The sequence below is a fragment of the Bidens hawaiensis genome, unplaced genomic scaffold (genome assembly GCF_021521415.1).
Source record: "Bidens hawaiensis isolate Kalapana, Puna unplaced genomic scaffold, B.hawaiensis_p1.1 tig00021678_1, whole genome shotgun sequence".
In the NCBI taxonomy this organism is placed as follows: Eukaryota; Viridiplantae; Streptophyta; class Magnoliopsida; order Asterales; family Asteraceae; genus Bidens; species Bidens hawaiensis.
This window is the reverse complement of record NW_027493368.1, coordinates 396,559-409,079: the sequence shown is the minus strand read 5'-3', so window position 1 is coordinate 409,079 and position 12,521 is coordinate 396,559. Positions and strand designations below refer to the sequence as shown.

General features: G+C 35.9%; 1 protein-coding gene across 1 annotated transcript; it reads left to right on the top strand.

Annotated features, from left to right (window-relative positions):
- The first annotated feature begins 4,500 nt into the window (after positions 1 to 4,500).
- On the top strand, positions 4,501 to 8,033 carry LOC143563994 (uncharacterized). Its single transcript, XM_077051398.1, has 2 exons — positions 4,501 to 5,143; positions 5,974 to 8,033. The coding sequence occupies exons 1-2, from the start codon at positions 4,562 to 4,564 to the stop codon at positions 7,699 to 7,701; spliced, it is 2,310 nt and encodes a 769-aa protein (XP_076907513.1). The 5' UTR covers positions 4,501 to 4,561; the 3' UTR covers positions 7,702 to 8,033.
- Positions 8,034 to 12,521: the final 4,488 nt, after the last annotated feature.

Genomic DNA, 12,521 nt, shown 5'->3' with positions numbered 1-12,521 from the left:
GTTTGTTTGCGTATTTAGCATTTATCATTTATCTATCATATATATTATTGTTATGTCAAAATCTGGTGATCATCTCACTCAACATGTGTTGTTGACAAACTTTTTTATTTTCTACGAATATGCAGGTTGCTTTGTATTAAAGATTGAAGTTGGACACTTAAGCAAGACCTTAGGATTTAACAAAGAAAATCATTGCTTAAGTTTGTTTGGAATCATATTTATCTATTTGGAATATTTTGTTACATTTGGATATTATGTGTATTCTTTGAATAAAATAATTAATTAGATATTGTTATTTATATTCATAATAGTATCTTCGAGCTGTGACCAATCGGATCACGCCCCGACATTTCCGCCTTTGGTTGGGGGTGACACCAGAGTTGGCAATGCAAGGTTGTGTGTGAGGTGATTTTCGATTGTAGTAGAAGGATATTCAACAACATTGTTTTCAAAGGAATTGAGACGGAATATAGGGTTTCATTTCTAACCTGCATGTACTTTCAACTGGATTTGGATCGAGTCCTTCTTTAATCCGCGTGTCACTATTGTTGGATCTAATGCTGCCTTGACTTTCTTTTTAACCGAACAAAAAGGTTGCAAGTTGAACTTTCTTCTCATTGCCACTGATGTGCAGTGGCAGTGGGTGGCAGTAGCGGTGGGCGGCTAAGGTTGGCAGAAAGGGGAGGGGGTGTGGGAAGAGAAAGAAATTATTTATATAGATACTTTTATATACAAGGGTAAAATGACTGATATAACCTCATGCGTCTTGGATGTAACCAAATTTACATGGAAATTTTAACACCCATTAATGAAAATGACGAGACGTGCAGTTTTTTTTAAAACAAAATATGAATTTTGATATTTTTAAAGATAAAAAGAATAATCACTACAAAACTGTGTAAATATAAAAGATGAAATATGTAATTTACTTTATTATTATTTTGTTTTTTTAAATGTTATAATGGTCATTTCGTAAACTTTTAACACTTTAACATGTTTATTAACGGCCGGTAACGTCAAGCACAAATGTCCTACAACTCAATCGTCAATAAAAGCTAAAATATAAATAATAAAAAAAACAAACAAAACTGTTATATGATATTATTATCACATGCACCGTTCTCATAAATAACTCTTTATATATATATTTTTCCAATGACGCATCATGCATATCACAATTGCATACTATATGATTAGCACATTAATTCTAAAATTAAATGGCTTGTCATGTACATAAAGCTTGAAAGCCGTAATGGAATAAAATAAAAAAGATCAATAAAAGAACACAATAACTTGCCTAAATGCACCCCGGTAAATTGTTATATCCCTATTGATGTGATACGTATACGATACAAGACATGTTTACGGACACATACACCCTTTTATACAAGATATACATCGTGTTTTATGGACGTATAACAACCTATATACGGATGTATAGCGTGCTTAAAGAAGATGAAATAAGTAATATTAAGTAATACATTTGGTAAATATGGAGGAGATGCATTACATTCATTAAGAAATTCAAAAAAGTACAAAAACGGTATTTCACTTTATAAGCCACTAACTTATTAATTTTAACTAATGACCAAAATAAAAGTGAAAGTATAAATAATTTTCATTTTATGGATCACGCTTTATCAAATTGTAATACATAATATTATCACATGTATCGTTCTCGTAAATAACTCTTTATTCTTTTTATGATAACCCATATGCATACACTATCATTCACATAATGATTCATGTGTATTTACTATTTAGTACTATCAAATTAAAGAGTTATAATGTGTATAACGCTTTAAAATGTGTAAATAAGGAGAAAACAACTAAACAGGCGATGAAAAACATAAATAAATAAACAATAGCAAAAAGATTGGTCAAATGTAATATATTCAGACCAGCTAAATCCGGTCAAGACATTGGGTATCAAGTTTTATAGGGCCTCTATTTAAAATAGAGGTTATGCGTTATCTGTTTTTTAAAAGTGGATTTTTTTAGAATTTGTAACTCACTGATAATCACTAACTAGTCGTCTAGGTAATACATGAATATACTTAGGGGTGAGCAAGAAACGGTTCGGAACCGCCAGATCCAAGGAACTGGAACCAAACCGGTGCCTTAGAACCGCTAACGTGTGCTACCTTACGGTTCTCGGTTCTCAGTATTTTATTAAATGGTTCCCAGTTCGTTTCGGGTAAAACTGACGGTTCTAAACGTGAAACCGAAGAACCAGAATATTAAAAACTTTTTAAATAAACTTACCAATCCTCATTTTTATAGGGTAACTTATTAACCAGCATCCATTCAATAATTCTTTAATTCGAATATTCTTTATTTGCACTCAATACCTAACAGTCAAGATCAATTTTGATTCAAGCTTTTAAGATAATATAGTATAAAATGATATGATATTCCTTTAATCTATCGCCACTAATAATTTACCTAACTTCAACAATTAGGATTTAATTAAATAATAATGGATACTCATGTTGTAATCTAAATTAATTTTACCGTGAAAGAAGACATACAATTATATAAACTTGTGTAATTTTCAAAGTTTGCACAACCCATTTGATCAATAAATGACCAAACCGATTCTAGCACATAACCAATTAGCTAGAATCGACTTTATCGGTTCCGAAACCGAACCGGTTTACTACAATAGATTCCGGTTCCGGTTCCGGTTCTATTTTTCAATCATTTTCTTCGGTTCCGGATTGGTTCTTGTGGCTCGGAACCGTTGCACAGCCATAAATATACTCATTAGACACGTATTGTAACACGTAAAATGAAGTATACACATTTATTTAGTTAAGCAAGCATTTAATAAAAGAAGCGTATGCATTATTATCTTATACCTACGGACGTATAACATAAGAGTCCGTATGTATATGGACGTATAGTATGTACGTTCCTTTTACCTGTCTATTATCTAAGGCGGGCCAAGTAATATAAATTGCATGCAAGTAAAGCAATATAAGGGTGAGTGTAGAGTCCACGCGCTTGCAGCGCATCTGAAAGTATGTGTTTAACTTTCTTTCTTTGTTTCGTCTCGTAGACGGAGACCCGATCTCCATTCATCTCATATTCGCCATAAACATAAAACCCCTCTCAATCTGCTCCTTCTTATTATTACTATTCTCCATTTGGGTTCTCTTTCACTTTGCGGTTTCACCCTTCGATTCAAACCCAGTCGTACTCATGTTTCACGTTTTGCATGCTATAATACCCACGAATTTACTCTTTTTTATCTCAACAACACTCCTCTTGCTTTGCTTTCTTGTGGGGTTTCACTTCACGGGTGGGCTTTATATGACAAATTGGATGTGGGTGGGTTACTGTGATTGACTCGCATTGCGATTTTCAACCCACCCCACTTCTTGATTTGTTGCGTCTATCTATGTATGTATGTATGTATGTTGCTCTAATTTGCTTTTAGGGATTTGGGTTTTTCATTTCATGGGATCTACTCTTCGATTCAGATTCATGTTGTTTATGGCCATGTTTGTTAAACTTAAGTTTTTTTTTTGCTTTGCTTTCTTCTTGTCAAATATTGTAGTCGGTTTTAACAACTTATGCATACTCAAATTGGGTCTTTATTATTAAAGAAAGTTGCTTTAGCCTTAGTTTTGTCTTAACACGGTCGTGGCGTATAGATTCTTTTAGAGGAGGGTGTTGGTTATTTTGAAGGGATTTGTGCTGCCTTTTTCATCTCCATATGTGTTTTTATCTGTTATTTCTATAGTTTTTCCACCATTTTGTGTTTATGAGTAGTTTTCGGTTATTGGGATGAGCAGATTAGGCAGGATTTGCTAGGCTTTCACCTCTCTCGGGACATGGTCCGGGATAGGACTTTGTGGAGATGTAGAATTAAGGATCTTGTTTTTTCCTTTTACGTGAGGGTACTAATTCGTGCGTTACCTTCCTATTGTCGTTGTCATTTTGTGATGTTTTATCTGTTACTATTATCCTTACATATCTTGTTCGGTTATTGGTAGTTCACTAGGGCTATATTGTTGGTACTTTTCACGCGGATATTGTTTTGGCTATTTAGATTCATGCTAGATATACTCACTCTATGTTTTCGAGATACTTTTCATGCGAATATTGTTTGTAGTCGGGGGTCTCCTTAGAAGCAGCCTCTTTATCCCGTGGGATAGAGGTGCGGTTTGCTTACATTCCACCTCCCCGGACCCTATAAATAACTTTGCTATGGTTGGGATTTTGTTGGGTATGATTGTTGTTGTTGTAATAGTTTTATGTTATTATTTTTTTTGTACTTTTAGTACTTTTGGGACGTGTTCATTTAAGAACCAATAATATGTTGTGGACCGTATAATGCGTTTGTGCATGCTGCTTTGAATGTGGTACATAAGGCAGTTTTTGTGTTAGTATAAATTTCTCACAATAAACCAAACTCATGCTTAGTTATGTCCATAAACACACATTTATTTGAAAATGTTCTCTCTTTTCAACTATGACTAGTGTGATATATTGTTGTTGATAGTTGAGCTGACTTTTGTTTCCCTTGATATATTGTGCAGATAATTTCAAAACAATGGATTCAAATGATGATTGTGACATTAGTCCTTCAAAGGCTTATGCATCCAGTTTATACGGACCGTTTAGAAACCTTTCTCGTGTTGGTGACGAGTACCAAGCCGAAATCCCCCCATTGCTTACAAAATCCGAGTTTCTTGATTACATGAAAACCCCCTTTCTTGAAGAAACAAAGTCAGAAACACCCATTGATTTCTTAATAGGATTAGATATACCAATTGTTTGGATCAAGCAAGAAAACATGAAAGATAATAAAGATAATGCTGTTGTTCCGGGGTGCGTTATGGAATCATGGAGTGAGGTGGAGAAGGGTAGTTTTGTCCTTGGGTTGTATATTTTCAGGAAGGATTTTGTTCGATTGAGTAGATTTATGGAGACTAAAAAGATTGGGGATATATTGGCATATTATTATGGTAGTTTTTATAGTTCTAATGAGTATAAAAGATGGTCAAATCGTAGGGAACGTAGAGGAAAAAGGTGCATAATGGGACAAAGGATATTTAGTGGTTTGAGGCAACAGGAGTTTCTTGCGCGTTTGGTTCCACATGTGTCTCAAGAATGCCTGAATGATCTTTTGGAGGTATGTTAATCAGAACTTGTGCTATATTAAGTGATTTAGTAAGATGTGCTTGATAAGTAGTATGAATTCTATAGTTTCCCATTTTAACCTTCTATATGTTTACTGGTGAAAGAGTAGACATAGTTTTGAAACCACAGTGTAAGTGTCTCTGCATAGAAATGCAATGAGTATCTTGACTTTAGACATAATTTTCTTCTTTTAGTTAAGATCAAAATAATATTCTTGTTTTGTTAATAATTTATTTATTTGTAATTTTTTTTGAGTAAATATTAGTAAAGAAACAATAACAATATTTAAAATGTAGCAAATCCAAGCCAGCTTAGATCTGTTACCCAGCGCAGCCCTCCAAATTGTCACCTCTACAAGCTATGATATAAGAATAACATTTAACGTAATTTTTTTTTTTTTGTAAAAGAATCATTATGTATATTGTTACACGGACACCTAAAAATAAGATGAAAAAGAGCAGTTGGATTGTAAATCTTAAGGTTTGAATCAACAATATCATCCTAAAATAATGAATGTCTAATTTAAGATGATACTGTAAGATGTCTTGTGTGTCACATTTAAAGCAATAGGTGTAAATGACCAATTGTGCTTCTGTTTAATAGCCATTTTTGTTCTGAGAATCAAATGCAAATGGGGCATCACTGGTCATTATCTATCAAGGTTGGGGGCAGTATTTGTTTGCACCCTCATTCGCCACTCTTGTAAATAGAACATTTCTATATATATGTTTGTGTGTGTGTGTGTATGTATATCTTGTAAGGGTTGCTCTCTTTTATTAATGAAATAATATATCTTAATTTTCTTTTGTAATAACTTGTCAGGTTTCTAGGACATTTGGAGATGCAAAGATATCACTCGAGCAATATGTTACTTCCATAAAAACATTAATCGGGATCAAAAAAATGATCGATGCAGTTGCGATTGGAAAAGGCAAACAAGACTTAACACGCAATACCATTGAGCCAACTAAGCAAAACCAAGCAATCCGCATCTGGCCGGAAATCCCAATTGGACAAGCGTGTTCTTCACTTACTCCACCAGAAATCATTCAATTTCTCACGGGTGATTATCGGTTAAGCAAAGCCCGGTCCAATGACCTATTTTGGGAAGCTGTTTGGCCCATATTGCTTGCAAGAGGGTGGCACTCAGAACAACCAAATGGGTACAATTATGCTGCAAATGGGAAGACTCCTTTGGTGTTCTTGATGCCAGGTGTCAAAAAGTTTTCAAGAAAACTAGTCAAAGGGGATGATTATTTGGATTGTGTTACTGATGTGTTGAACAAAGTTGCTTCTGACCCTCAACTTCTTGAGTTCGATAATGGTCAAAATGGTCAAAATGAAACGATATTGGAAGATGAGGAGGAAGAAGAAGATGGGTTCGTTGAGAAACGAAAAAGCCATTATCTTCAACCTCGAGCTCCAAGTTTGAATCTTGGTAATGTTGTAGTGAAGCTTACAGTGGTTGATACAAGTTTCCATGGCAGGAAAGTCTATAGGGTTAAAGAATTGGAAACCAAGAATTTGGGTTTAAGCTTAACGTCTCGCGCTGATGAATCTCATAGTGAGTTGGTTTCTAGTGATGTTTCAGACTGTGAAAACGTGTTTCTTGAGGATCAAGAAACAAACTTTAACTGTCAAAAGCCTGCCAAGAAACAGAAAATCTCTGATGAAAGCAAGAATCTTGGAAAAAAACATGTGAATGATGTTTCCGATTGTGAAAACACGTTTCTTGCGGATCAAGAAACGAGTTCTGGCCGTCGAAAACATGCCAAGAAACAGAAAACCTCTGCGGAAAGCAAGAATCTTGGAAAAAAACATGTGAATGATGTTTCAGATTGTGAAAACATGTTTCTTGCGAATCAAGAAACGATTTTTAACCGTCAGGAGCCTACCAAGAAACAGAAAACTGATGAAAACAAGAATCTTGAAAAACAAGATTTGAAGACCGTCAAATTGAGCAGGAAACTGAGCCTAGAAAATGCAGGGAATCATGCAAAAAGACGAAGGAGATTAACTGCATGCATACGTGTGGATTCAAACGCGGGCTCTAGCTTGGATTCTCATGTGGGTTCTTCATCTCAAGCTAATATCAATAATCATAAACTGTCATCCAATTTAAGTTTTACATCAAGATGCAGCTCAATCGACACTGTTGATGAACAAAACCGGCCTCAAAAGATGAATTTAATCGACTTGAATGTGACCCTTGAATTTGGAAACAGTGAGTTTGTAACAGAAGTTAAAGATGAAAGAAACGAGCGGGTCTCACTGAAACGCTCTGAAAATCTTGTGGGTCCCACTGAGCAAGAAGATGGTGGTTCAAGGAGGCACAGTACTAGAACCAAACCACCAACTGCTAAAGCATTGGAAGCTATTGCCAGTGGGTTCTTGACAGTTAACTCTAGGAAGGGGAATAAAGATAAACAAGAATCAAAATCAAGAAATTACCAAAATACCCCTGAAGCTGCGGTTGTAAGCGAGTCTAGCACAGGGGATGCTTCTTCTGCCATTAAAGGAGATGATGAAAATGGTGAAATTGGTAAATAGGGGGGGAAATACATTTGTATATGTTGCAGAGTTGGGTAAAGTTATCAAAATTCGATTTTGATGACGATCCATCGAATAGAAAGTGCTTGAGATTATACCCTGTTTCAGATTCGGTTAGACTTGGTTATACTGGTTGACTTTTTTTTTAATATCTTTGACCTGTTAAGATTTGACTGAAAATTCAAAAAGAGGTTTATATAGGTGAACTTTGTGTTTTTGTTCATAGAAGTGTTTATGAGAATTTGACAAATGTATGCGTGAATCTAGAAAATGCATTACATAGTCTTTGGTAGCTTTAGTCATTGATGGCTACAGAGTAGAGATGCATGAATAGGACTAGGGTACTTAAGCCAGTTCCATAACCAGTCCATACATGGTTAGGCTCATCCGGTTCATACAGGTTGGTTCAGGGCTTGCTTCAAGGATCGGTTGGGACTGATTTCAAGAATGGGTTCATAATGGTCTTTTGAATAGGGTTGTTTATGAGCTAGGCCAACTCGAGCTGGTCTTGAATTTTAAATTGAAAACTTGAGAAAAAGTTCTGATGTGAATTATACTGGATAATGATCGGGAGCTAGTTTAAAAGATTGAATGTCTTTTATCAGGGCCATGAAACGCTAAAGGTGGGGGTTGCTTAAGCAAGCCAGCTTTGGGGGTTTACTTAAGCAAGCCAACTTTGGCTTGACCTCGGCTTGTTTATAAACCGAGCCAATTTTGAACGAGCTTCAAGTCATAAGCTATTTAGACCATTCCTATTTCGAAAAAAAATAAATACACCATGAACTCTAGGGGGGAAAAACCCGTCACATGGCATTTAATGTTTAGAATCATATTCGGTTTTATAATTTTCTTTTTTGTGATTAACACATTAATACGTGAAGTGCGATTATAATAACTATACTATTGCAATAATTTAATATTTAAATAAACATTTATGAAACCTAACTCTTGCGGTGATTTGGTTTATAAAAGTCATAAACTACTAGCTATATTTTATGAAGTCATATAATGCATCTATTCTTTTTTTTTTCGAACTGTGAACTTTTATAAATAACACCAAACAATAAAAACACCCATGGGCCGCCTCCACAAGCCGGAGGGCAGCCCCCAAAAATGAAGGATTACATGAAATCAAAATTACACCAATTCAACCAAATTAAAGATCTAAGTTTAGACCTATACTTAACCAAAGGAAGCCATTAGCCTTAATTTCTCCTATAATCTCTTCCAAATTGACCCCTTTCCCTTCAAACACCTTTTCGTTTCTCGTCTTCCAAAGTCTCATTTAAGCAATGATGATAATCCCATGTGACGCCTCCTTGTGATCTTGTGGAGCACTAGAAGGTCTCTAACCGAGAACCCAAAAATAGGGGAGCCTTGCACCACCGACGTATATGTTCCCAAACCACCGACAAGACTCCACAACCCGTCATAATATGGTCCGCCTTCTCCCCACCCATCTCACATAAAGGGCACACACTATTTGTTAACCGAATGCTCCTTCGTTCAAGAGCTCTTCTCGTATGCGATCTATCCATTTTGTTCAAGAGCTCTTCGTTCAAGAGCATCTATTCTATGTGAAGAATGTAATTAGATGATTACAATCATGTTTTGATTTATAATATCTATCTGTTTAATAAATATTGTGGTTTAATTCTTTTTTAATTTGTTTACTCAAAAGGCTAACATTCAACATGTTTTTTAATGTAGGATGAAAGAAATAAAAAAGTATTTGACAAGGTCAACTCATATAATTCATTTATTTATCTCTCGTCTCTTCGTTTAACATGTTTATAACTTGATTACAATATACCTAATTTTCTATGATTTAAACAAATTGTATTTAGACTACATGATTTATGTATGTTTGGGTTTGGGTAGTTCTATCGGACCCCAACAAATAAATGGGACATGTGTGGGCTTATCGATTCTACTCGACAAGCCGACACGAGTATCACATTTACTAAGATAACCCTTACGATTGCCACCCTTACTAAAGACATGGGTTGAACCATGTTATCTATCGTACTCCTTGTGTTTCATTGTATTTTTTATCATAACAAGTTCGTTGAAATACGGCCATGCATTCAAGCCGGTCCAGATGTTAGGATTGATGAAGCCTTTAGGCGTTGGTTTATTTTTTATTTTAGTTCATGTTAGAATCAAATGTCCATATTTCATTATTTCTCGTTATAGCTATTAATATATGATGTCTTGATGGCCGCACACTGTTACACCCCGACTTAGGACCTAGGCGTGTGACTCATAAGTTGGTACCTGTTTTGTAAATATATCAGAGTTTAAGGTTGAAAAGCGAAAGACTTAATAAAATATTATTATATTCAAAATACAGGATTTGAAAACACCCATTAATTTGTACAAAAGTGTTTGGGTAATAAAACCATGATTTACATTATTTTAATAATAAAACATCCATTGAGCCATTAGATCGTCTAACGGCTATCCATCATCTCCAAACACCTACTCTCCATTACCTGTAAAACAGTTATAAAAATACGTCAACAACACATGCTGGTGAACACGTTGACACAAAACATTTAAGTTACTTAGTTATCCCCTTGGGTATCTTATGACCCGGCCCATCGTGGCTTAGGAAATAACCAAGCTAAACTTTACTATTATAAACATCCAGTTATACTTGAAACCGCTCAGCGATACCGCAACATCGAGGACTTAACAACTACTAATATACACGAGAGAATCCCCTCTCGGACATTACTTAGATCCGGCCCAACGTGGCGGAGGCATTAGCAAGTGTGGTGTGGTGTTCTACCCACATATGTAAGGATCCAAACAAAGATATACAATAGCTTGAGCCAGTGATTACTTTCGATTATAAAGTTTTAGGGATATATAATCCCATGCAAACATTCAAAGACTTGTTTTATTAAAAGGTGGACGTATTCACCTTTCTTCTTGTTTGGTATTTCTCACCGATTTTTCTTGTTACCTCGGACCTATAGTACGAGAATAACGCTTTATAAGTACTAGATAAATGATCTAGCTTCAGACCTTTAGTCCGATTGCATAACATTTACCTTGACATTTATCTCTTTATAAAATATAAAGACCTCTAGTCCTTTCTTTTGTTAATCATTTATGAACTATGTTTTCTTCTTTATGAAGAAACGTATATTTCAAGTTTCTTTTATAATAAGACATATTTATCAAAATCTTTATATATAAAAGAGAAACAATATTTCATATATAATCTCGACTTGTAAAAATCTATTTTCTCACTTTATTATATAATCAAGGTATGGGCTATATCCCTAAGAACCCCGACTAGGGTCTAAGCCATTTATAATATAATAATCGGGCAGAACCCCTACCTTGTATGGTTTATTATACGAAATGCCTATGCTCTACTTGGACCGCACTTCTACTTGGGGAAAGTCGAGGGAGCAACTTAGAAGAATTCTAGTACGCACTTCGAGGCTATAATCGTTGGGATATCGGCATGTCGGGGTCGTGGCACGCTTATCGAGGTTGTGTGTGTGTTTTGGAGTATGAGAATGGATGAGAGGTCCCCCCAATGGCTGCCCTATTTATAGCGAATATGTTGCAACTTCGCGATACGCAAAGCATCTTCGCGACGCGCAAAGATGCACTAGGCTCGCTGAGTTGCCATGTAGGCTTGCCATGTGTCACCTCAGCCTGCCACGTGTCACCGCGTGTCCCTTGACGTGTCCCCACATGTCGATTGTCGGTGACTTGCATCTTCGCGCAGCACAAAGATGCAAGAGCAAATTCTTCGCGACGAGCGAAGATGCAAAATTTCAAATCTTCCATTTTTAGTCCCTGATCTTTTGGTAACTTACCATATTTTGATTTTGTCTCATCATCCAAAAATACAAAGGCGGCTCTTAAGCGGTGCGAAGTGCAAAGTGCGCCATCAAAGCGCCACATTGTGCCCATCGCCCTTCACCCGAGCCCGTGCGTGTGTGCGTCGGGTGCTTCGCACCCTCCGCTAGGACTAGGGAAAGTGGTTAGTGTAACATTTCGGATTTTTCAAATCGTATTCATTTACGTTTAACCCAACCCGGGAATATTTTGGATCACTATTATTAATCAAAAATCAAATCTTTATAAGTATTAAATTCCTAATGTTCACTTTAGGCCCTCGTACTTTAAATAACGTTTAAATCCTAATGATTTCATCAAAAAGTGCATTTAAAGACCATACACCAAACTATAGGGACTAAACTTGTAAAAAATGAAAATTTCCCCTCCTAAACTCTGGAGCGCCGCGCGACAGGCTCCACTCCATATGGCCGCGCAGCGCGGTGGCTGACCTGGTTAGAATCCCAACTCGTTTTCGTTCGTTAACTCGTTTAAGACATAAAATCGTTTATTTTAGCCATGTTTGAGTGAATTAAGGTCCAAGTAAACATCATATAACTAAAATATCATTCCTAATTCGTTTCCCTCTACCCAAGATCAGATCCTTACTAATATTTCATTGATTCTTTCCTTAAATCGCATATACTTGCTTAAACGGGCCAAAAAGCCTATAATTAGTACGTTTTATGTTTTTCCTATATAAACAAGACATAACCGTCTGCTGTAAACTTTAACCTAACCCTAATACACCTCCTCAAGCCGTCACCTACCTCTGCTCGTTCTCCAACCCTTCGGTTTTTGCATGTTCGTTAAAGATTCAAGACTTGTTCGTTGACTTTGCAAACTCAAGGACCTTTGACTTCCGTTTCTCATCATTCCTTTCACTTTCTGGGTAAGTTGTAAACTGTAAAATCGTTCATACGTATTCCCTAGTCAATAACCTTCAATCAATTTCT